The sequence below is a fragment of the Balaenoptera acutorostrata genome, chromosome 1, assembly GCF_949987535.1.
Source record: "Balaenoptera acutorostrata chromosome 1, mBalAcu1.1, whole genome shotgun sequence".
Lineage (NCBI taxonomy): Eukaryota > Metazoa > Chordata > Mammalia > Artiodactyla > Balaenopteridae > Balaenoptera > Balaenoptera acutorostrata.
The window spans coordinates 876,070-901,065 of NC_080064.1; the positions used below are offsets into that span (position 1 = coordinate 876,070).

General features: G+C 58.4%; 1 protein-coding gene across 8 annotated transcripts; it reads right to left on the reverse strand.

Annotated features, from left to right (window-relative positions):
• Positions 1–3,054: 3,054 nt before the first annotated feature.
• NADK (NAD kinase) lies at positions 3,055–23,673 on the reverse strand. 8 transcript variants are annotated; one of them, XM_057554175.1, is made up of 12 exons: positions 23,510–23,673; positions 14,383–14,604; positions 12,627–12,710; positions 8,842–8,971; positions 8,431–8,539; positions 8,254–8,339; positions 7,015–7,112; positions 6,532–6,659; positions 6,235–6,334; positions 5,995–6,164; positions 5,274–5,356; positions 3,055–4,813 (listed from the first exon to the last, which is right to left on the reverse strand). In XM_057554175.1, the coding sequence occupies exons 1-12, from the start codon at positions 23,656–23,658 to the stop codon at positions 4,742–4,744; spliced, it is 1,431 nt and encodes a 476-aa protein (XP_057410158.1). In that variant the 5' UTR covers positions 23,659–23,673; the 3' UTR covers positions 3,055–4,741. The 8 variants fall into 8 exon arrangements, with proteins under 8 accessions (XP_057410158.1, XP_057410163.1, XP_057410136.1 ...); XM_057554180.1 differs by having other exon boundaries at positions 5,995–6,152; positions 23,510–23,671; XM_057554153.1 differs by having other exon boundaries at positions 7,015–7,117; positions 23,510–23,671.
• Positions 23,674–24,996: the final 1,323 nt, after the last annotated feature.

A 24,996-nucleotide genomic window follows, 5' to 3' on the forward strand; every position in this document is an offset into this window, starting at 1 on the left:
ACGTGATGGCTGCAGTCAGGTGGGGTGGTGACCTGCGGGCCCAGAGGAGCCCAAGTTCCCAGGGGATGGTGAGGACAGCAGGAGGTGTGGACCTGGGCCTGGGAGCCCGCAAGGCCCAGAGAGCGGGGTCCCGAGAGGAAGGGTGGGGGCACCCTGCTCCTCCCTCCAGCCCCACCGCCAAAGTCGCCAGGAAGCACTGACCCGCACGATGCTGCTTCCTGGGCGCCCGGCCTCCTGACGGCAGCCCCTCGCTGGGCCGGGGGTGCCTCCAAGCCCACGTTCCGAGGGCTCCACGTTAAGCCCCAGGGGTTCTCTTTCTTTTAAACAATCACCATTCGTTAGGCCTCACCACCCCTCGGGGTGCTCTTGGGCGCCCTTGCTTGCCCCCCGTAATTAGCTTGCTCTGGGAGAAAGGCGGGCAGAGTGGTCAGCGCTGGGGGGGCCGTTGGAGCTGCCAGGGCAGGAGCGGGGGCTTCAGGCCAGCAGCCCACGTGGGCCACTGGGCACCCAAGGCATCGGGAGCTGAGTCTGCTCCAGGCTTCTCGGGGTTGGGGGGAACCCGTTATTTGGTGCACTGGGAAGGGATTTCGCAGATGTAATTACGGTCCCGAGCGTGTGGCCTTCAGACCCATCCAGGGCACAGTGCCCGGAGGAGGGGAGCCTTGGCAGCAGGCGAGGTCGGTGGGGTCTGCCTGGGCTGGGCCCCTCCAAACTCAGCCCTGGCCCGCCCGGCAGGGCCCCTGGCCAGCCCCAGGTCACTGGGCTGTGGAGTCGAGGCCTCTGGTTCCTTCCTGAGTGTCCTTCCCAGGCTCTGAGTCCAGCCGGGATGCCCACAGCCTGGGACGGCCAAGCAGCCTTTCTGGACGCTGCCCCTGGTCCTGTGGGTGATGTCTACTCACCTGTCATCCTGGCCATCACCTCAGCCAGCTGCCCCCGGGGGGCCAGAACTCCATCCAGTGTGAGGGCTGTGCCCGAAGGTCCCTCAGCGAGACCTACTCGGGGTGGGGCAGCGGCAGCCGCTAAGGCCTCTGGGACTTGTCCACTGAGCAGCAGATGGGGAAACAGGGAGTCTGCAGCCAAGGCTGCTCAGGTTCGCGACACCTGGGCCCGAGCCCAGACCCGACCCCAAACCAGAGATGTGCACCCTCCCTGGCTGCCCTTTGGGTACCCCTCCACACACCCTGTGGCGTGACCCCTGCCTCCCACCCCCACTTCAGCCTGACCTTGGGGCTCAGCCTCTGGACTCCACGGGCCGGGGTCACTGGCAGAGCAGGGAGGGCACCTAAAGGCTCTTCCCCCTGGGGCTGGGGCCAAAGGTCATGCAAGCAAAACCACAGGGCTGGGGAGCCGCCCCCTTGCTGCTTCAGGCCAGCGTCTGGGAGAGTCCAGGGCACCCACGGGCCTCACCGAGCTCCCAGGAAGCCGGCTGAGGTCAGGCTGTGCCTCTGTCCCCGTGGCTGCCTGTCCTGAGCTTCTGGGGGCAGGAGGCCCTCCCCGCAGGGTGCGGGGCGCAGACCAGCACGTCCCGTCTGTCCTCCGCGGGCTCCTCCCCCTCCTCGGCCTCGCCCACACTGACCTCACCTCTTCCACCAACTCCTCAGCGTTTCCAGATTCTGAGGTGGCCCAAACTCTGGCCTGGACCTTTCTGGGGTGAAATGTGCAGTGGCCAACCCCGCCCCCTGTGGTGACTCGAGTTCATGGTTCCCCCCCCCCCCGCCGCACCCCCCGTCCTCTGGGCCTCTCCAACAGGCCTCCACACACCCCGCCACTCGGCCTCCGTCTCCACACCTGCTCTCACCCCCAGCTGGCCCCCCAGGCAGACTTCCCAGGTCCTGGTACCCACTGGCTCCCAGGTGTGGGAACCTCGGCAGGACAGGCCCCGGCCACCACGGGGCAGGAACTGCTGGACGCGGAGCCTGGCCCGAGAGAGAGGGGAGGCCAGCTGGGTGGGCGCCCAGTGCTGAGGCCTTGGGTGAGGTCTGGCCCTGGCGCTGCTCAGACACAGGCCAGGAAAGGCCAGAAGAGGTTTCCAAGGCTACTGCCCTGAAGACCAGAAGCTTCGAGGGACCTCAGGCCGGGGCCCACAGAAATGCCCCACCGGCCAGGTCAGGAGACGTCTTGGGTCCCCCGTCCTGTGGCCTCTGGGACCTGGGCTCCCCATCCCCTTCAGTGTGCTCCACAAAGCCCAGAAGGTCAAGGTTCAGGGGTCCACAGCCTTTGCCAAGGAGTGCAATCCTGCGGGCAGTGTCTCTGTCCACGGTGAGCCTGCCCCTCTGGCCCAGAGACCCCAGCTGGCCGGGCTGACCCCTGTCCTCAAGTAGACAGACACTCTGTTCCTGGAGCAACAGGGCCTAGCTTGGGGTCCGTGCACGGCCGTCTCGAGTTCGGAGAGCCTCGGGCCCCGGCAGCGCCCCCGCCCTGCCCTGCCGCCCGTGCAACTGACCGCGGCCGCAGCCACCTCCCAGCAGACACGCTGCCCACCCAGCCCCACAGCGGAGGGACAGCAGATGCCTCCCAGCCGCCAAGACGCCCAGGCAGGAAGGGGCCGTGCCCACACGTGTGCCTAGATCCCGACGGGCAGGGCGGGGGCCGCTCCGCTGCCCGGGGGGCGTCCACCGTGTCCGCCGCGGTGGCCTCGCAGCAGTGCTCGCAGGGGCGCTCGTCCCGTCTCTTGCCAGGCTCCGGCCCACAAGGCTGTGTCTGGCACGTGCTCTGGCTCCCGGCAGAGCCTGGCCCCACCTCTGCCCAGGTCTGGGAGGGAGGCAGGGAGGCCCAGAGCCAGAGCGGGCGGCAGGGGAGGAGGGAGGCACGAGCTCCAGGCCGGGCCACGCGCCCCACCGGCCTCTGCAGGACCCGCCCCGAAGCCCGACCCCAGAGCACTCGGGACAGGACGTGACCAGGGCGGGGGGGGGGGGGCTGCTGGAGCGCGACCCCCTACCCGCGGGTGTGCCAAAGGCAGGCTCAGCGCATCTGGACTCCCCAAGCCCGGTCCACCCCCCTCAGCATCTTGGTGTTGGTTACAAAGAACCAAATAAAGTTGTCACTCGACCCAACTTTTTAAACAAGCCTGTTTATTGAAAGGATCTGAAAATAGTAATAAGGCTTTCAACATTTAACAAATTTTCAAGATATTAACAATATGAAACATTAAGAATTGACTTCAAAAACCCGAAGTTTCCTAGGTCATTCCCTGTCACGCTTCAGGGCTTGGTCTACACTGGCTCTGTTGTCTGAACGAGTAACCTGCGTTCTGAATGCCACTCTCTTCTGGACCTAAAGCTGGGAGTGTCACCCCCTCAGCCCATGGGAGGCTGGGTGGGCCGCCCGCTGTGCCCGAGCTCGCGGGCAGAGGGTGGGAACCGACCTCCGTGCCCAGCACCGGCTGAGCTGCCCGGATGGGCACGTGGGGCGACAGCACTTGATACACACACACGGATGGCGGCCACGGTGCTCAGGCCGCAGGGCCCGCCCTGGAGACCCCGGATGCCTTTCCATCGGCCCGCGACCCCCCAAGCGGGCAAAGTGCAGCGCCCCCCAGCCCCTGTCCCTCCCGAAGGGAGTCCAAGAAACGACAGGCCCCCATCCCTTCTGTTCCGGCCAATTCAACAGGAGAAAATGCAACTCAGAGAGAAATCAGGTACTCAAAAATAGGAAGCCCGTTAGGCGACAGTAAGCGGGGTCAGGGCCACACGCCCCCCGCGAGCCACAGCTCCCACCAGACTCCAGGCGGGCCCAGCCCCAGGCAGCCGGCGATGGAGGCGCGGGGGCTGGAACGACGAGTGTGCCCTCGAAGCCAGGCCCCCGGGGAGAAGCAAGAGCAGCAGCGACACCTTCCCAGCCCGCCGCGCCAGGCGCTCTGAGCAAGAGTCGCCCAGCTCTCTGGATGGTCACGCGGGCTGCACAGAATGGTCCCACTTCACAGCACAAACTCCCTTCCCTCCGAAACCTCAAAGTGTACACAACAAAATCTGTACGTAAGCACTTTCAGAAAGTTTAAAAGAATCTCTAAAAAGTAGACACAGGATTGAGAACACCTTCCAGGGTGGGGAGGTGCGTCCCTGCTTCCCGAGGAATGTGTGCGGTCTGAGCCCTCGCCCCGCCAGTGCCGGTCACCCTGCAGCGGGGAAGGAGACCGGGGCCTGGGGACCCATCTGTCCTGGCAGCCAACCTGCTCTCAGCAGAAGCGTCCCCCCAAGTGGCTTCAGGGGAAGTCATGGGAGCTGAAGGAAGATTTTTGGCCGTGAGACATTTATTTTCAAGACCATAGGATAGACCCATTCATTCTGATCCCCTCTGAATTTCAGTAGACTGATTTATGGAAGTTTCCTGACAAGGAATTACAAGGAACCCACCAGGCTCGGCCGTCCCTGCCTGGGGCCGGGCTCTGACCACACGCAGGGTGGGTGCGCCTGGGCTGACCTCAGGGCTCCCGGTCTGCTCACTTGTTTAGAAATGCAGGAAAGTCAGATTTAAAACGTTAAAAACAGCTGGTCTGGTCGACAAAAGGCAGGCTGCAGGCCCTTCCTCTGGCCAGACAAGTGGCGCGGCACCTGCCACTGGCGCTGGGCCCGTGACGCTCACGGCGCGCGTTCCGGTCCGCCCGTCCCGAGCGCAGACGGCAGGACCGTAGGCCTAGCTCCCCGCCCGCCCCGCCCCAGCCTCCTCGTCCGCGTCCTCCTCGTCCTCTGGGAAGTGGGCTTGCTTCTTCCGCACGTTCCAGTGCAGACACTGTGCCAGGCTCTCAAACCAGTCGCTCACGGGGTCCCGGACACAGATGGAGGGGAGCGGGTAGCGAGAGGTAGTGATGCTGATGCTGAAGCAGGAGAGATGCAATGTGGCCCCTCCTAGAGCCGCCAAGCACCTGGCCCGTCCCCCCAGAGCAAGACCCCTCCCCCCAGAGCAAGACCCCTCCCTGGTCCGGCCGGGGACCGTCTCAGCTCTGCTCACGCCACCTGCTGCAAAGCCTGGCCCCAGGTCCTACGGTGCCCTGGGGGCCTGGGCACCTTGTCGCTTTCTGGTCTGGTCCTGAGAACAGCCAGGAACTGGGGGCTCAGTGGTGCTCTTGTGCCCCCCAGGACAGAACCAGGGACCCCCTCGACGCACCCAGGTCCACAGAGGGACCCCAAGGAGCAGGGTGGCGGAAGGATAAGTGGTGGGAACGGCTGGCAGGGCACCGTCACCCCAGGCACAGATCCGTGACACGATCTCTCGAGAACCAGGGACGGGCCCTCAGCCCACCTGCCCCACCCGCTGCAGCCCCGTGGCCCACACACCTGTCTCCGTGGCAGACCTCCTGTCTCTTTCGTCCATCGAAGGACACCCACGCAGTGTTCCTTGCTTCCGGTGACAGCATGATCTGACGGGTCAAGCAGGACAGGTGTGGGCTACCTGAGCGCAGCTGAGCGCCGTGGACCCTACCCCAGGGGGACAGCACTGGCCAGGAGGAACCTCACGGGCACCCCCAATGCCCACCACGTGCCAAGGTCAGTTCCAGGCTGTGAAAACATTAACTTGCGTTGTGCTGACCCCAGCCCCAGGGGCCTGGCTCTAGCACCGCCACCCCCCCCCCCCCCGGCTCTCTGCGTCTAGCAGACGCAGCCCCACCCACCAGGGCTCACACCAGGGACTCACTGGTCCGGGGGTGGCCTGCAGTGGGGGGCAAGGGGCAGGGAAAGAAGAGTGGATGTGGAAGGGCGGCAGGGCCAGTCAGACGCCAGGACGTGCCGTGGGGGACACGCTGGGCAGCGGCCGTTCCTCACCTGCTGGCCCCCATCCCCTCCAGCAAGGACTGTCCCCACTCACTCAGGCTGAGGGCCCACCTGAAGGGCTGGCCTGGCTCTCAGCACCACCCCCGCCAACCGGACCCCTGGGGGCGCAGGCCACACGACGGAGACCAGGAAGGACAAAGCCCCTCCAGCACCCAGCAAGGCGGGAGGTCAGCACTGCAGGCCCCGCACTGGCTCCAACCGACAAGGGCGGGGGGTGGGCTCCGACCTTCAGCTCGACCCCCGCAGGAACCACGATGGGCCGGAAGGATAGCGAGTGGGGGCAGATGGGCGTGATCATGATGGCCGGCACGTTGGGGTGGATCATGGAGGCCCCGGCGGCGGCTGCGTACGCCGTGCTGCCCGTTGGGGTGGAGACGATCACGCCTGCGGGACAGGCTGAGGGTCACGGTCAAGCGCCCGCCCCCACCCCGCGTGCAGCCCCCAGGCAGGCCTGACGCCCACCTACCGTCGCCCTGCACCGTGGTGATGAGGTGCCCATCCAGGTAGACGTCCACGTTGGACAGGTATGAGGATGGGCCTCTGTCGATCACCACCTCGTTTAAGACCTGGGGGTGAGGCCACCGCAAGCTGAGGGGGCCGGGCAGCACCGAGCTGCTCCTGGGCTCCCTGGAAGGTCCTGAGGACAGGGCTGGGGGGTGTCCAGCCCAAAGCCGCCACCCTGTACCCCCTGCCCGAGGGCGAGGCCCTGAGCCCTGTGGGGGACAGGCCCACAGACCTGGTACTGCATGACCTGCTTCCCAACCTCTGCGTCCAGGGCCGCGGCCAGCACCCCGTTCTCGCTGATTCCATTGGGGACGGCCACCTTCTTCCCTCGGAGCTCCTTCACGACCCTGACCTTCAGCCGGCTCCGGAGAACAACAGCTGCGTTCCCTGGGGGCCAGCAGGGGTCACACCCAGGGAGGTCAGCAGGGATGGGGGTAGTGGTACTGCAGGAAAAGAGACCCTCCCATCGACCAGGGACCCCCCTTTCTTCTCCCAAATGGAGGGCAACACCCTGTGCTTCTGTGAAAATCAACTCACTGCTACTCGACACGTATGGTAGCCTAAACCCGTGATCAGCTCAAACTTCTGTTAAGAAAAAATGTCTGACTCGTTCAAAATTTAGAATTCTCTGAATCCCGAAACACTCAAGTGGTGCTCTTTGCCTTGTTAAAGAAGCCCCCAAATCACATAAGACGATCCCACGTGCAGAACTGCTTGTGGGTTCTGGAACATTCTGACTCACCCTGTATCACCTGAGTAACTTGGGACTGAAAGTTCTCGAAGTTGAAGGGGGTCAGGAAGCCCAGGGAGCCCAGGTGGAACGCCATGACCGGAGGCACGCTGCCCTGCGAGCCAACGAGGCAGGTCACTCAGCTGGCCAGCCCACTCGAAAGCCACCCGAGCCATCCCCAGCCCGGAGGGACCGCACCCCAACCACTCCCAGGAGGGGCGGGCACGGGAGTGCAGGGTCGGTGCCTGGTGTGCTCGGCGGGGCTGCCGTGCTGCAGTGGGGCAGGGCTACTCGGGGTGACCACTCGTGGCCCGCGAGGAGTCAGGGAGGCCAGGGGAAGAGCGGTGTGGGCAGCTGACGAGAAACGGAGGCGGCGGGACAGACCAGCCCACCGGCCACGGGAGGCAGGAAGGAGCGCTGGGGGCAGGACGCGGGGCCCTGTCACACGGAGACCACGCCCAGCAGGCGGGAGGGCGGGGAGACCTCGACAGACCCGCTGGAGAGGAGTGGGGGCAGCCGGGGGCAGAGGGCCTAGGATGGGCTCGGGGACCCTAACAGGGCTGCACCGCAGCCCCCCGAGCACCGCTTCCGCTGAGGAGGGAGGAGCGGGCGGGTGAGGAGGGGCTCCCACAGTGGGAGGTGAGGAAGAAGGGGCAGCTCTGCGGAGGCGGAACAGCCCCAGGACCCTCGCCCTCATCCTCTGCCGGCCACGAACGCTGCGGCCTTCCAGCCTCAGTGGGTTCACACCGTCTGATGTGAGGCCCCAGGCCCCACTGGGCCCTACCCTCCTTCCCTGCTGGCTGCCCTGCCCACTTCCAGACCGCTCTCTAGAGGCCACACCTGACCTTCTAACACACCTCGGCCGGGTCCCTCCAGGGGCCCTGCCTTGAGGAGCGTGAGGGTGGGCTCCCGGGCAGACCCTGGCGGTCTGGAGCCTCCACGGGGCTCCCCCGATCCCCCGGACACTCGGCCTGCGGCCACTGCTCTCACCTGCCCCGGACATTCGTCCACCAACTCGGCCCCATATGCCGGCTCCTCCGGGGGATGCCCCGCCCCAGCCCCGCGGGCCAGCCCCGCCCTCAGGCCCCCCTCTCCGGTGCACCGTCTGCACCAGCGCCTCGAGGTGCGTGGAAACGCCTGGCCTGTCACAGTGTCTAGCACCGGACGGCAGATGCAGCATTTGGTATCGTTTGCAAACTTGCTCTGTCGCGCCTCCCCTCGCCGTCCCCAGGCGGCATGCGGGGGCCTCACCTGGAAGAGCGACGAGGCGTAGAGCAGGGTCCCGTCTCCTCCCAGGCAAACGATGAGATCAATCTGGTTGGAGATGTCATCGTAATCTAGAACACACGGCGGACACAGAGGAGCCGTCAAGCACCCCCGAGGCTGCCGGGCACGGCCGCCTGCGCGAGGCCCCACGGGACAACTCGCCTTCTCTGAAGGTGCAGAACTTCCTCTTCACCGGCCCAAAGCGGTCGTCGCTCACGATGGCGGGGTCCTCCAGAACCTTCTTCTCCACGTACACGATCATGTTGTTCTCCTAGAAGGGACATGGGTGAGTCAGCCCTGCCGGTAAGAGCCAGGTCAGGGCGGGCCGGTCTTCAAGAAGCCTCCTTCCTGCCTTGCTGGGCCCTGTACGATGCTGGGTGGGGGGTGGGCGGCGGCAGCTCTGTCTCGGGGGCAAAGGGCGACCGTTTTTTCACTCCACACGCTGCTGAGCTGCTGGAGGCTCGGTGACGCTGGGTTACGGAGCCTCCTGACTTGAGCAGCCCCAGGATCAGAGCCCTGGAACCCCGGGCGGGAGCCGGCTCTGACCCCAACCCCGCGGTCGCCCCTGCTCACCTCCATCAGGTACACGCAGAGCTCCTTGAAGGGCTGGAGCAGGCTGGCGTCCCGGATCTTCTTGATGACGAGGACGCTCTTTGGGGACTTGCTCCATGTCAGCCGCTGGCTGGCAGGGTCCTGGATGTGCCTTTGGGGGAGACGCGCGTTCGCACTGGCCCTGGCCCGTCCCCGGGGTGCGTCTCCTGCACCAGCGCGGCCGGTCCCTGAGCTGGGGCGGGGGCTTGGCGCTCGCAGAGCAGTGTCCTCCCTCTGGCTGCCCGACTGCACCCCTGCCCGCGGCTCCTTTGGAACAAGGCTCACTCGGGGACCTGCCGCAGAGGAAACCCCACGCGCACCCGGGCCCGCCGACGGGGACTCTGTCCCGGGGGACCCGGGCCTCCTGCTGGCTCGTAAGGGGGGCACAGCCCCACGTCCACACCACTGTGTGAGCAACTCAGGTGACCGTAACTTTCACAGTTCAAAGCCACCCGGTTTTAAAGTCAATGGCAGGATTGGGGGCAGTGAGACTGCTCTGGAGATTTCAACGGTGGGCACATGTCGTCGCACGTCTGTCCAAAGCACAGGACGCACCGCACGGAGGGACCCTGGTGTCAACTAGGGACTGTGGGTGACACGATGTGTCAGTAAGGGTTCATCGTGTGTAACAAACGCACCCTCTGCGAGGATGTCGATGAGGGGCTGGCTCGGGGGGCGGGGAGGGGGCATGAGAAATCTCTGTACCTTCTCCTCACTGCTGGGAACCTAAACCTGCTCAAATAGTAAAAGCAAAAACCAAAAAAAGTCAGCTGGGCCTGCCTGCCAACGACAGCCCTGCAAGTCCTGTGGCGCTCGGCCTTGGCCCCTAGCGCTGGAGGGCTGGCACGGTCCGCGGGCAGCAGGTCCTCCCGGAGGGGCGGGGGTCCCGAGGCCGAGCCCCGCCAGGACTCCGACCGCTGTGGGCGCCCGGTAGGCACCCACCCGGCCTGGCAGCACACCCCTCTGCCTGTTGGGAAACAGTCCTGAAGGCTGCAGGCAACGATTTCCCTTCTGACGCAAGTTCCCCGGTCAAGACACCTGCTCCAGGTCACGCCTTGTGGCCGTGGCCTCCCTGAAAACCTGACGACTCCACCAGCAACTCTCCAAACCGTGACGTGAACCATTAAAAGAGCAGTGGGTCCCTGGCCCCAGGCTGTGACTGCCTGACCATCACTCACCCTTTCCAGGCGTTTCTGCGAGGGCAGGGGTCACTCATGACCTCCTCTGCCAGAGTCTCCACCAGCCCGGGTCACACACGCGGCTCAGCGGAGGGCAGTGCTCGGCGCCCAGCATCTCGGTCACGCTTGACTAACAGCAGGAGTGCCACGCAAACCAGCACCCCACCAGACTCCCCAAATGTGCAACTGCACCAGAACCCTGCTTGCTGTACCCTCAAAACTGAAAGCAAAACACACTGTAACTTGTTAAAGGCTGTATAAAACAGCAAGTCAAGAGAACTTCCTAAAATGAAAAATCAAACCCAACAAACTGTACTTGCTCTTCTTGACTGTTCACACCATCCTCTTGTCTAATCGCCTTTAACAGCAAAGAGACCAGACCTCAGACGCCTGCTCTTCACAGGCTGGCCGCCAAGCTCTGCCGTCCTGGGCGGTCAGGATGGGCCCCATTCAGCCCCGTCCAGCCGCAGACAACAGCGCTGGGCTGCGGAACCGGCTTGGCCCGTGGGAGGGGCCCGCAGGCGGAGGGGCGGGCACTCGCGGGGCCTCTCGTCACTCCACCTGGCCCCGGGCCTGGAGGGAGGGCAGGTGGGTCGGCGGGAGTCCGCCTGGCCGCCGACGTGGATGACGAAGCCCCCCCGCCACTGACCAGGTGGGCCGGACGCACGGCCCTTCAAGACCCAAGACTCAGCCGCGCCCAGCCAGAGCCACTGCAGCGCCACCGGCTCGTCTCGGGTACCAACTGGTCACTTCCTGTTGGATCACTGCACAGAGCGGTGCCGGCCCCTCCCTGGCACAGAGGCTCTGGGGGCTGGACGGGAGGCAGGGATGCCTGACGGCTCAGCGGGGGACCCAGCTGAGCCCTGTCTCAAAAGCCAAAGGCGTCAGATGTTGGCAATTCCACATGTTTCAACATAATAGAAAACACACATTCATGGTGAGGTCTGAGAGAATAAAGTAGGAAGTAAATCTCTTGCAGTCCACTCCTCTCCAGTATGTTCCTTTTCAGCATCAGGGGAAAGTCAGGTTAGCACATAATCCCTGCCCCACCAGCCACGGTGTTGGGAGGGCCAGGGACAAGATGGGGAAGTGGAGTCCTGTCCTCCCAGGGCAGGCAGCCCACAGGACTGTGCCGGGCGCAGGGCCTCGGAGACGCTTCTGGAGCACCTGCCGCTCCGCTCGGAGCACCCCTCCCCACGATCCCACCTGACCTCGGGGAGCAGCTCAGATGCCATCCCGAGACCCCACCCAAGGTTCACGAGGCCAAAACACACACACACCTGTGACATGGGCTGGGCTGGGAGCAGGTGACAGCCAATCAAGGCTGGATGGCCAGAGGCCACCCAGGGCGGCGCTTATGCTGAGCCGTGAGTGACGAGGAGGGAGCGGCACTGCCAAGACCAGGGAGGGCAGGGAGGGGCCCCCGGGCAGCGGTGAGAGGTCAAGGCGGGGCAGTCTGGGGCAGTGCACGCAGCAGGGCGCGGGGCACCCGGGGGGCTGGTTACCAGTGCGGATGCCGAGCGGAGTGCAAACGTGGGGCACCCGTCCGCGTCCCGCAGCAGTGACTAGAGAGCCAGGGCAGCACCTGGACGGTAGGGGCACTGACACCAGTTACCCCTGTGCCCAGGCCGCCCTTGGGTCACCAGGGTCCACACAGCACAGCAGCTCCCGGGGGCCCGGCACCGTCCGCCCACTGGGCCAGCGCTGAGAACGGGCAGACGGCTGCAGGGAGCAAGGCCCCCCAGACGGTGAGTCGCAGAAGCCCACCTGGGCCCTTGGTCTGAGCCCCGCAGAAGGTGAACCCTCCATGGCTCCCCAGAAGGAGGCGGCACAGACGGCCCACTCGGTGGTGAGCCCACCGCCAGGAACAATGGCAGTGCCGGCCTGGAATTCTGCTGTTTCAACACAAAGCTCTTGTGGCCACGAAGCCATTTGAGTGTTTTCTCCCCTGAGACACAAACGACACAGGGCAAAGGAGCAAAGCTTTCCCCTCTTTGGAACCCTCCAGCACCTGGAGGAGGTGCTGGACGGGTAGAGAAGGGAGCTGGGTTCAAGTGTCCAGTGAAATAACCCGAACTGCTTCGCTTCTAAACAGTTTCTCAGCCAGCACCACACGGCCAGGGGCCCCCAAGCTGCACTGCCCTCAGGCTGTCGCTAAAATACAGAGCTTACGTAGAAAAAAGAAAAGGATAAAAAAAAAAAATTGTGCCCGCAAGGCAGGTTATCTCTCAAACAAGTAAACTCGGCTTCTCAAAAATGCCAATTGACATCTCTGCATTTCAATCATAATTAAGAGAAACATATTTGACACACCAAATGCATTAGCATGAATTACATTATTTTTCTCTCCTAGAGTTTTTCCTGTAAAAAACAAATTAACTCTAAATATGAGTCGAGGCCCCTCTGACCCACTGCGCCCAAGGAGCAGGCCGCACCCACTCTCTCGCCCCGAGCGAGCTGGAGACAGCGCCGCGTGGCCTCCTGGGGCCTCAGAAGCCGCCCGACACACTCACTGCCCCCCGAGCCAGAACCTCCCACAGTCCAGTGGCCCCTGGACAACAGCGCAGTGGAGCAGCCCAGAAGACTCACATGATGGTCTGAGGGTTCTGCAGCACGCAGGCCTTTGGTCCAAAAGTGGTCACTGGGCATGGCCCGTGCAGCGAGCGGGTCCTCCTGCGGGGAGAGGCACAGGGCAGGGGCCGTCAGTCGGCTGAAAGACACACACGCGTAGACAAGGCACAGAATGTGTTAGACTCTCCAAAATATTTTTAATCCAAATGACGTAAACTCCGTCATCTGCCCAGCACCCATGTGACAGTCCTGGAAGACCCTGCCCTGATCCCCAGAGCTCTGGCTGGAGGACTACACGCTGTCCGTGCAGTCGTTAGAGGGGGCACACTTAGAAATACTCCTTAGAACAAGGACCCCAAGCCAGTGCAGGTGCCCAGGCCCCACCCCAGAACAAGGGGATTCAACCCAGGGGAAGGGCCTGGGAATCTGAATTCTTGTCTGGGCAAGTCTATTTGAAGACAAGCTTTTGGGCCTATGCTTGGGAATCAAGACTTCAGCAACTATCCCCAAGTCATCCAGATTAAGATTCTAACAAAAATACTCATTCTGAGTTGTGCTGTCAATAAAAACAGATAGCACTTGAGTGACCCAACATTTCCAGTAACTGAAAGGTGACTCACAGGGCAGTGTGGCCAGCACACGTCCTGGGCACAACACCACCAGGTGGCCCTCCCTGTCCTCTCCTCAGGGTCCAACGCCAGCCCTTGGGAGCCACGTGGACGCCCCACGGTGACATGTGGATGTGTCCACCGTCACGCAGAGTGCCAGCTCCAGTGGCATCATGGTCCCTTTCTTTTTTGTTCTTTTCTGGCTGCACCACGTGGCTTGCAGGATCTTAGTTCCCCGACCAGGGATTGAACCCGCACCCACTGCAGTGCAAGTGCGGAGTCTTAACCACTGGACCACCAGGGAAGTCCCCTCATGGTCCCTTTCTGCACCAAAACTACTGGCACAAAGATAGCCAAACACAGATGGCAAACTTGCTTTTGTCTCTGACTGCCCATCTCATGGTTCAAAGAACTCTCCAAATCCCAATGCAGACAAAACAGATTTTCTATTGTGTCGTGAAGGGCAGCCTAGCCCAGGAGAGCCAGAGTCTGGTCAAGGGCTCCCTCCCTGGCTCTTGAGAACGTGCAGGGAACGGCTGCGAGCCACGGCTGGGGCCTCTGCGGACTAAAAGATTTTGGGAAATGCAGTTTAGACCAGGCTTTTCTAAGTCAGTGTTCCACTCAACCTTGACCGCGGCTGTGGCTGCACGTCCCCAACCCCCTCCTGGAGACACCCACACGCGGAGGCCACCTCTGACCTGCTACCCCCACACCAGGTTCAACGCCCTTTCGGGCGCGACACCCCCCAGAGCCAGCAGCCAAGGCCGCCCGCCCGGAGACGCACCCCCTGCAGTGCCAGGGACACCAACACGGGAGGACAACACGACTCTGCACGGAAGCTTCTGCTGGGAGCTGGCTGCCCGCTGCCCACTGGGCCCCCTGCATCTGCGGCAGTGCCGGCTCGGGCAGCTCCTCCCAAAACCCCGGGTGGCGTTCATGGCTAAGGCCGGCACTGCCGCAGCCCTCCCGGCACCCCGACGCCTGCGCCAGAGCCGGTGCTGCAGCGGGCGGCCCCGGTGACGCTGACGGCACATGGGCCCCACCCACGCGCCTCCACCTTGCGCAGTGTGTGGGCACGGGGGGGGGCCCTCTGGGAGCTGTGGCAGCGAGCGCGCCCACCCCTCACGTGTCTGAGCGCCCACGCAGGCCCAGAGGAAGCCTGGTACCTGAACTCGCGGGTGCTGGCCACGGCGGGCGCGGCCGACAGGCTGCGGGACTTGGCGCGGCCCCGGATGGGGTGGCCCAGGCCCCAGTCCTTGTCCCCGTGGCACGCGGAGCAGCGGTAGGAGGCCGCCTCTGCACGCAGCTCCTCACTCCCGTGGACTTTTTCTTGTTCCATTTCTGTAGTTGATGGACGAGGAGGACTTCGGCCCGAAAACCCCAGATGCCTTGATTTAATAAAATACAGTAAATATCTGTGTACAAAACAACGTATACACACACCTACACCCGCCCTATCAGGGGAAAAATGACTGATGTCCAACTTACCAAAGGACTTGGTAAATAGTCTATTTCCACCCCAAAGATATTTAAGAACTCAGGAATCTACCTGTGGTTTTTAGTGAATCCAGAAGAGCTAGGGGTCTACCAAGCTGGGGTGTGGCCATGTGCCAGGGGGTGCACACTTTCATGAGAGAGCAATCACCATCGTGCAGTCTTAAATGCCTCTCGGCCCAGAAAATCTGGATACATATACTTGATAAGACCACCATCAGGCACACACTGAACTCCATGTCCTGCAAACAGCCTGCGCTTTAATCCAGTGCCAATGAAACACTGGCCAAAACCGACGTACTTGGTCCTCAAAGAAAAGTTCAACTTCTAAATACTAGTAAAGATAGACACTCTCATCTTCTAACCACAACACAGTAAAACAGGAAAAGATGGAAGCAGAAACAAAACAACAGTTCTCCAACCACTGGGGAATGTTTGAATTTTCTCCTAACCAACTGAGGGCTCAAAACAGGTATCAAAACCACCGTGACGGTGCATCGAAAAGGTAAGCATGAACCCAAAGTCCATGCCCCCCGTTGAGCTGTGCTGAAATCCTTGAGAATCCTAAGAATCCTAAGTCAATGAAGCTAAAAAAGGAATAAAACAAGCCTACGAGGGGCTTCCCTGGTGGCGCAGTGGTTGAGAATCTGCCTGCCAATGCAGGGGACACGGGTTCGAGCCCTGGTCTTGGAAGATCCCACATGCCGTGGAGCAACTGGGCCCGTGAGCCACAACTACTGAGCCTGCGCGTCTGGAGCCTGTGCTCCACAACGAGAGAGGCCACGATAGTGAGAGGCCCGCGCACCGCGATGAAGAGTGGCCCCCGCTTGCCACAGCTAGAGAAAGCCCTCGCACAGAAACGAAGACCCAACACAGCCAAAACTAATAAAATAAAAAAGTAAAAAGAAGCGTAAAGGAAGATGAGTCGCTCTCTGATTTAAGACTCTACAGCTATGCCAATCAAAAGACTGTGTCGCTGGCGCAGGCAGACACAGGCCAACAGAACAAGGACACTCAGCTGATTTCTGACAAGCGCACACAAGCAATTCAATGAAGGAAAGAGACTCTTTTCAGCAGATGGTGCTGGAGCCATTCTACATCCACAGACAAGAAAGTAAACCTCAGCCTCACCTTCACACCTGAACAAAAATTAACTCAAAATGGATCAAAATGGATTACGTTAAATATAAAACATAAACTGCAGAACTTTTATAATAAAACACAGGAGAGGGAATTCCCTGGTGGTCCAGTGGTTAGGAGTCCGCACGTTCACTGCCAAGGGCAGCGGTTCGCTCCCTGGTTGGGGAACTAAGGTCCCGCAAGCTGTGCGGCGTGGCCAAAAATAAATAAATAAGTAAAACACAGGAGAAAGTCTTGGGGACCTAGGGCGAAAGAGAATTTTTTTTGTACATGATATAAAAAGCACAGTTCATAAAAAAACCTGATAAACTGGGCTTTATTAAAATTAGAAACTTGCTCTGTGGAAGGCCCTGTTAAGAGGGTATAAAAAACAAACAAGCTACAGATGGGGAGAAAATATTTTCAAACTAGATATCCAACAGAGGATTCGTATCTATAAAATATAAAGAAATCTCAAAATGTCTGGTAAAAAACCAGATAATCCGATTAGAAAATGGGCAAAAGAGAGGAACGGACCACAGGGGATGCGCCCGGGGTAAATAAGCACGTGAAAAGACGCTCCACATCATGAGCACTTAGGAATTAAATCAAAACCACAATGAGACGTCACTGCACACCAATCAGAAAGGCTAAATAACTCAAAGCCGGAGAGGTTGCAGAGAGACGCCCACTCACTCGTCGCTGTGGGAACACGAAAGGTTCAGATACTCTGGAAAAGTCTGACACTTTCTTATAAAAACTAAATATGCAGCCCAGCAACTGCACCTGGGCATTTATCCCAGAGAAATACCTGATGTTCACATACAACCTGCACATGAACGTTCACAGCAGCTTTTTCTGAGACAGCCAAACACTGCAGACAGCCCAAGTGTCCCCCAGCTGGTGAGCAGACCCAGCAATCAGAGGGAGCAGACACTGACACTGACACTGCAACAGGCTGGGTGACCCCAGGGCCCTCTGTGGGGCGAAGAAGGACAATCTCATATGGCCACATGATAAATGTTCCTATTTACACAACTTTCTTTTTTTTTTTTTTTTGGCCACATCGCGCAGCATGCGGGGTCTTAGTTCCCAGACCGGGATCTTAGTCCCCCTGCAGTGGAAGTGCGGAGTCCTAACCACTGGGCCGCCAGGGAGGCCCCTTCCACAACTGTCTTGAAGCAGATCACTGGCTGCCAGGGAGGGCAAGGGCCTGGTGGGGCCCCCTGGCGTGACGGGCAGCTCTGAGGCTGCACTGGCGGTGGCAGTTATGCAAACGAACACACAGGGGAAAACTGGTGAAAGCTGAGTAAGGGGTGTAATGCAGGTAACAGTGTTTACATTATTGTGCTGTTGATGAGGGGATAACACTGGGAAGCAGGGGGAAGGGTGCAGAAGTTTCTCTGTACTATTTTTTACAACTTTCTGTGAGTCTATAGTTATTTCAGAGCAAACAGTTAATAAAAAGGGATAAACCAATCAAAACCACAAAAGGCAAATGTATTCAAAAACTATTACAAATTATCTAGGAGCTGTTAATATTTATTTACAGAGTAGTTTGATGACTAAGTAATAAACTAACTTATAATCATATTGGGACTTCCCTGGTGGCGCAGTGGTTAAGAATCCACCTGCCAGTGCAGGGGACACGGGTTCGAGCCCTGGTCTGGGAAGATCCCACATGCCACGGAGCAACTAAGCCCTTACGCCACAACTACTGAGCCTGCGCTGTAGAGCCTACGAGCCACAACTACTGAAGCCCGTGCTCCGCAACAAGAGAAGCCACCACAATGAGAAGCCCGCGCACCGCAACGAAGAGTAGCCCCCGCTCGCCGCAACTAGAGAAAGCCCGCGCACAGCAACGAAGATCCAACACAGCCAAAAATAAATAAAATAAAATAAATTAAAAAAAATAATAAAGTAATCATATTAAATATGAAAACCAGCTTTTAAAATTTATATCCACAGTGTATTTTGTGACAATGGCGAATCATGACTCACATTTAATCCAAGTTTATTTGCTATTTTAACATTTTAAAAGGATGAAATTTTAACTCCATCCAAGCTCACTGAAGTTCCTGACAGCACAAATCTAATTTTTAAAAAACTTCCGCATTGGGAAGTTTTAATAGGAAAAACGTGTTGGAGCATAATAACAAAGTATGCAGACATAAAGTAGTTCCCAAAGAGGTGGGGATGCCAGCCAGCAGAAGTCGCGCATACGAATATAAACACAATAACGTGATGTCCGCTGCGAGCCCTCGACACGCGCCTGTTTAAGTAATGACAAAGCAAAGCTTACCACTCATCAACACGGAGAGGCACCTATTACACTGCCCTCCTCCGCCAGTAAGTGATGCCTGTGCCGGCAAGGACATGACAGAACTGGGCGCACACACTGGCAGAGCCCGGCCGCGCGAGGAGGAGAATCAGGGACCTGAGGGGGCCCCAGGGTGGCGGGGCCGACGAGGAACACAGGCCTGTGCTGCTCTGGGCTCCTGGCTCTGCCGCACACAGCCCCCCGGGCACCTCTTCACCAACTGTCTGCACACGCATCTGCCCGTTCCCACACAACGAACTCGGAGCTGTGCCGTCACGGGTCAGGAGGCGAGCCGGCAGCACCAACCCCAGACCGCCCCGTGCCGGGGCCAGGCCCGCAGAGAAGCCCGACCTGAGCGCGAAGCGGAGCAGGGCCCTATGGTCCTCCCCCCACCGTGTCCTCAGCCTGCCTTCTGTCTGTGGAAAACCTTGAGCCAAAGAATAGGTTTTATCAGAGAAGAGAGAAAATACAGAACAGAGGAAAACAGTCAAAGGAGACCAAGTAATAATAGGGCAGTCATTAGGCAAAGTCAAGGACCTCTGTTCCCCCTTAAGGGCCATAGGTAATATTCGGAGCCCTCCCCTGGGAGCCGTCTCCTAGACACTGAAACCCCACCAGGTGGAAGAAGTGAACTATATGAGGACCAGGCACTGGCCTCAAGGAAATGGCAACAAACCGACCCTGGCACTGAAGAGTAACTCTACCTAAAACATCGAGATGACGCTGGTCAGACCACCGATGACCAGCTTCAAGATGACCGTCAGAGCTGACTGCATTGTTTCTGCATGTAGCCCCCGCCCTCTGTCTATAAAAGCTCTTGCCGGCTGTGGGGGGGGGTCGGCCTTTGGACAGGCAACCTTTCCTTTTCTACCAACACCTGTCTCTCGAGAACTGGCTTTCCAGCGGCGAGCAGCCAGACCTGGATTCGGTAAGAGATTTTGGCGCCTGACGGTGGGGCTGTGCTCTCGCAGCGTCTGGCTTCCCTGGGCCTCCCTGAGTAGAGCCACCGGCTACAGCAAACACGGATAAGCCGCGACGAGCCAGCTGCTTGTGGCTAGCCAGCCCCGAGGGGGATTTTAGGGGACGTTCCCAGCAGCTGCCGAAACCATTTGTTTCGGGAATCCTCCCTGTTTCTCCCATGCTCGGCACTGGCTGCCAACTTTCGCTTTTGGTTGGTAGAAATGAAACGTGAGTTTGGGACAAGCTCACCAGCTCCAAGGCCGGGTAAGTCCACCGGTGTGCACCCGGGCAACCTTCCCATTTGTGGGCGCTAAGTGCTATTTGGGCATTTTTGCCAATTGGTTCTGATGTCTGTCTACCATTGAGGGAGGACCGTTTGTGTTGGGGAAGTGTTTGTTTGGGATTCCGTACTGGTCATCCTTTGAAGAGGATTTGCGACAGATCTGTCTTTTGGTGTGTGAGCATGTATCCCATCTATGTGATTGGCATCTTTGATGTCTTACGTCAAATGGGAAATTCAGGCTCAATTCATTAAAAACAATTTTTTATCTATGAAATTATGACAAAGAAAAAGAAAGATGATTTTTTCTAACCAACGTATGGCAACAGTATTCTTTAGACTCCAAAGAAAACTGGTTAAGATGAAACTCTTTTGAAATTCCCAAACTGATTCTTTTGCATACGCAGTTAGAGAAGGCTAGCTTGATAAAATACTGTTTTCAGAATTCTGACCCTGAGAGACCAAAAATATGCCTAGGAAAAAACTTGAAGTTAACTCTTTTGTGTCCTTGAAATACAAACACAGCCCACTTTGCCAGAGACTTCAGCCTTGGGTTAATTAGTAAAACTTCAAGACAAAAAAAAGGAGGGGGAAAAAAAAGCCTTTTAAAATTGAGTGTGTAAATTTGACTATTAGGACTGTTATTCATAAACTGATAAGTTTAATTGCAATGCCTAACTCATGAAATGTAAAAAGATGAAACAATGAGATCTCTGTCTGGATGTATGTATGTCTCAATATGTGTCTTTGTCTTTGGTTAATTTGCAAAGAGCTCTATTTAATTGGCTTAAAAAGAAAAAGTAAGCACTGGGGCTTCCCTGGTGGCGCAGTGGTTGAGAATCTGCCTGCTAATGCAGGGGACACGGGTTCGAGCCCTGGCCTGGGAAGATCCCACATGCCGCAGAGCGGCTGGGCCCGTGAGCCACAACTGCTGAGCCTGCGCGTCTGGAGCCTGTGCTCCGCAACGAGAGAGGCCGCGACGGTGAGAGGCCCGCGCATCGCGATGAAGAGTGGCCCCCGCTTGCCACAACTGGAGAAAGCCCTCGCACAGAAACGAAGACCCAACACAGCCAAAATCAATCAATCAATCAATCAATCAAACATACGCATCTGATTCAAGATCCTCATTAAAAAAAAAAAAAAAAAAAAAAAAAAAAGTAAGCACTTACAAATCAAACAAATCTCAATTTACCTACTTCCTGACTTCTTGCCAAGACTAAGAGGAAAACTAAAGATGTCTGGGTTTCTTAAACACACATCTTGTACCACATTAAAGAGAAATTGTGCTATGAAAAAGTGTATGTTTTTAGAGGTTATGGAATATGTTCTTAAGTTTGCCCATCAGAAAATACTGATATAACAAACAGTTCAATTACCTGTTTCTTGGTTTTGTTAAGGTTTTCAAGGGTTAAAAACTGTAATGTGTAAAAATGATAAGGGAAGCATTTCAGTGTGTAAAGCAAGTAGGATATGTGTTGTCGGAGAAGAAAAGTATAAAGAACGGAGATATTTTCGTTGAGGAAAAATGACGACAATAATTTTGTCTTACAGTTGGTTGGATGGGAAAAAAAGGACAAATTTGTATGGATCCAAAAAGTGATAAAATGTTTGTGAGAAAGTAACTTTGAGAAAAGAATTTTGTATGTTGTTAGGATTAAGATTAGACTAAATTTAATTAAGTAAATGAATCTTGTTATTAACAGTAAACTGATACAAGACTAAATTTTGTTTTCTCTGTTAAGAGAAAAATATTTTTTCTAAACTAATTAGGATTATTTGGTATGTTAAATTATATGGAAAACATTTGATAACTTTCAGACCTTACTGTTGAACTGAGTAAAAAATTTAAAAATTCTGATGGAAAGCTATGTTTTGTTTCTAACCATACTTTTGACCCCGATGTTCAGGATGGTAAAAATTGTCCAGTGAAGTTGTCACAGAGTATAACTACTCATGATGTGTATGCTGGCTCTAAGTTTACTGCTTAAAGCACATGTACAATGTTTGTGTGAGAACCGGGTATAAATGATAAGATGTATGGCCTATAAAGTGTTTCCCGATTAACATACCTCTGAGCCTGTTCACGATATCTGATTCGTTTTCCCCCACTGTGGACAACTAGGCAAATATATAAACAAAAAGAGGCCTAGCACCGAGGGACATGAATGGACCCAGAGCAGGCAACTGATCCACTCTGGCTATGTTGGAAAAATATATTGACTATCAATGCTTTCTATGGAAAGAGTTACAATTAAAAGGGGAAAATGATGGAGGAAATTTTCACATACTGAGGTATGGGGAAGTCATTCTGGCTTACACAGGATTTCATTTGAACTTTAGGCTAACCAAAACAGCCTGTTTATGGCCTATTAAACATATACTGTACATCTGCTTTAACCATTAAGAAACAATACATTCAGAGAATAATACGAAGATGCATTTTGATTATTATCTTCATTGTAAAATGTCTACCAATTTTCAAATGCTTGTCCAGGTACTATGACAAAGTCATCAAGGAGAGAGGTAATGTTCTCATAATACAAAATACTGATGCTAAGCACAGAGCTTGAAGTTATTTCCAATTCTGTGTCCATTCCCCAAATTAGGCAGGACTATGCCCCACTTCAGCAAGAAGTAGCCAAGAGGGGTCATCGCCCCATTCCCTCAAACACTTGGGGAAAACTGAAACAGAAATGGAACTAAACCCGAGCTCCCCTGCCAAGTTGATGACTAACCTCTCTACCCCAAACCTTATTCCCCTTCCTGTTCCGTACCCGTCCCTCCCCAAGACTGAGGAGTACCAAAGGAAAGGGGGATTGAAACGGAGCAGGATGCTATGGTCCTTTCCCAACCCCCTGCCCCGCCCCGCCCCTCCGTGTCCTCAGCCTGCCTTTTGTCTGCGGAAAACCTTGAGCCAAAGAATAGGTTTAATCAGAGAAGAGAGAAAATACAGAAACAGAGGAAAACAATCAAAGGAGACCAAATAATAATAGGGCAGTCATTAAACAAAGTCAAGGACCTCTGTTCCCCTTAAGGGCCATAGGTAATATTCGGAGCCCTCCCCTGGGAGCCGTCTTGTAGACACTGAAACCCCACCAGGTGGAAGAAGTGAACTACATGAGTACCAAGCACTGGCCTCAAGGAAATGGAAACAAACCGACCCTAGAACTGAAGAGTAACTCTACCTAAAACAATCGAGATGATGCTGGTCAGGCCACCGATGACCAGCTTCAAGATGACCGTCAGAGCTGACTGCATTGTTTCTGCATGTAGCCCCCGCCCTCTGTCTATAAAAGCTCTTGCCCCCTTTTTTGGGGGGGGGAGGAGGGCCCTTGGACAGGCATCCGCCCTCCCCGCCCCCCCACTTTGCTGGCCTCCGAAATAAAGCAAACTTTCCTTACCTACCAACATCTGTCTCTCGAGAATTGGCTTTCGAGCGGCAAGCAGCCGGACCTGGGTTCGGTAACAAGGGCAGCACCCCCGGTAAAGAACCGCCCGCCCCTTCGTCCTGCGGGTTACCGGGGCCTCCTCTCCAGCGTCCAGCGATCGCCCGGGGCGCCGCCGCCGAGCCCACCCCACGCCCACCTGCACGGCAGGCCCGGGAGCACCTGAAGCCCGGGGCCGGCGTCCGCGCTACCGCACCTGCCTGTCCGGGTCCGCGGGTCCCCGCGGCGGAGCAAAGGTCACGGCCGGAGCCGAGCGCACCGTCCAGCAGGAAGTGAGGACCACCCGGCTCAGGCCCCGCACCCGGCGGCGAGGCGGCCCCCACGAGGACCAGAGCGCGCCAGACGGGGAGGCAGTGACCAGGGGTTCCGGGGTCGTCGGGTGGGCGCTGGGCTCGGAGCGCAAACGCGCCTTCCGAGGATAAATAACGCGAAGCGGACCCCTAACTGACCGCTCCGCGTGAGGGCCGGACCAGCCAAGCCGCCCCACAGCGCGGACGCGGGGGGCGAGGTCCGGCCGCCCGGACACCTGCGCGGGCGCCCGGGGCAGGCGGCGGCCGGCCGGTGCCTCCCCCCTCCACACCCCGAGGTAGGCAGGGCAGCCCCCGTCCCCGCGACCCCAGCCCCGCCCCCACGACCCCACGACGGCGGGCCGGGCCGAGGAGCCGAGCACTCACCGTTCGCTTGCCGGGCTGAGCCCGCGGGTCCCGCCGCCCCGCCGCCGCTCGCCGTCGCTAGCCGGTCCCCGGCGCCGCGGCCGCCCCCTGCCCCATGGCCGCCCCCTGCCCCACGGCCACCCGGCCCGCGGCGCCGGCCCGCCTAGCATCAATGCCGCCACGCCGCCAGTGCGCACGCGCGCCCCCGCCTGCCGCGCGCATGCGCCTCCGGCGCCATACGCAAGCGCTCCGCGTCCGCCCCGCCCCGCACGCGTGGGCCGGCCCGCAAGGACGCCGGGCCGGGACTAGGGGCGGGGCTGGGGGCGGAGTGGAGGCCTGGGGGGTGGGGCGCGGGGGCAAGGATGGGTGCCGGACTGGGGGCCGCCGGGTGGGGAGGGGCGTCGGCCCCAGCAGGACCCCTGTTTCCCACTCACCACGCTGTGTCCCAAGCACGTTCGCTGGACCCGGGCCCCGCCCCCATCCGCCATCGCCCCTCCACCCTGCGGGTCAGGTTGGCTGGCAGCAGCCGTCGCCAGTGGTGACACCGTCCCCCGCGGCCTCCGTAACTACCAGGGTGTGGCTCTGCTTAGAAGGAAAGTGTTTTCGGAATCAAAACTCGGTGTGAGCAGCTGCGACAGAACTGCGGCGACCCTCGGCTGCCGGCACAGCTGGAGGGAGCGGCCTGGCCCCGGCCCGGCCCCGGCCCTCGTGGGTCTCGCCCACCCCAAGCAGCCCGGCGGGTCCTCGCACACCACCTAGACCTGAGGGGCCCTGGGCCGGGCGTCTCAAGTGGGACCCCTCGAGGGTGACTTGCCAACACTGTTCTCCCTCCCTCCCCCCATCCCCTCACTGGAGGACCCAGAAAGGAGGAAGGGGGCCAAGGGGGAGCTGCGCCCCCGCGCCCCCATGTCCAGGCACGGTGGGTTCCTCCAAGGCGTGCTGAATTGACGCGTTACCCACCACCACGGCAATGAGTCAAGTGTCCCAACGGTGTGCCTAGCTCCTGGGATGCGTCTGTGAATAAGCTGATGCAGGGCCACTGTGGATGAGCCCGGGCGGCTGCCAGCTACCGTTCCTTCTCTACACCGGGGCCTCCCGGACACAGAGCGCCTGGCTCAGGCCATGTGTGGACCGGAGCCCTCTGCAGCAGCCTGGTCTCTAGGTTTCTCCACCCCCATACCTGCTGCTGACAGTTTTCTCTGGCCGGGACTCCTGGCCCTGTGTTGAGAGACCTGGAACACAGCTGGGCACAGCAAAGGACACCTGTCACTGCTGTCCTGGGACCACTGGGCCACGGGGTTATCAAGGGTGAGTGGAAAGGGGAGCAAGGATGACGGGAATTTGGGGGGATTTCTCAAGCTCCATAACTTCCCCCTCTGGTTATTTTGTAAACCCAACCACTTCCCCAAAGTGACCCCCCAGCCACACCCACAGAAGAGAAAAGCCTTTTGAGCTGTGTTTTTGGATATGATCATTAACATAATACTAATGCTTGGCCAGGCCTCCCA

What these genes read in the sequence shown, in the direction of transcription:
- NADK (XM_057554131.1), bottom strand. Translation starts at nt 23,658, where the DNA reads ATGCTAGGCGGGCCGGCGCCGCGGGCCGGGTGGCCGTGGGGCAGGGGG. An exon ending in CTCAGCCCGGCAAGCGAACG is followed by an intron (nt 14,605 to 23,509) that starts GTGAGTGCTCGG and finishes TATTAAATCAAG; the next exon opens with GCATCTGGGGTTTTCGGGCC. An exon ending in AGTTACTCAGGTGATACAGG is followed by an intron (nt 6,660 to 7,014) that starts GTGAGTCAGAAT and finishes GCTGGCCCCCAG; the next exon opens with GGAACGCAGCTGTTGTTCTC.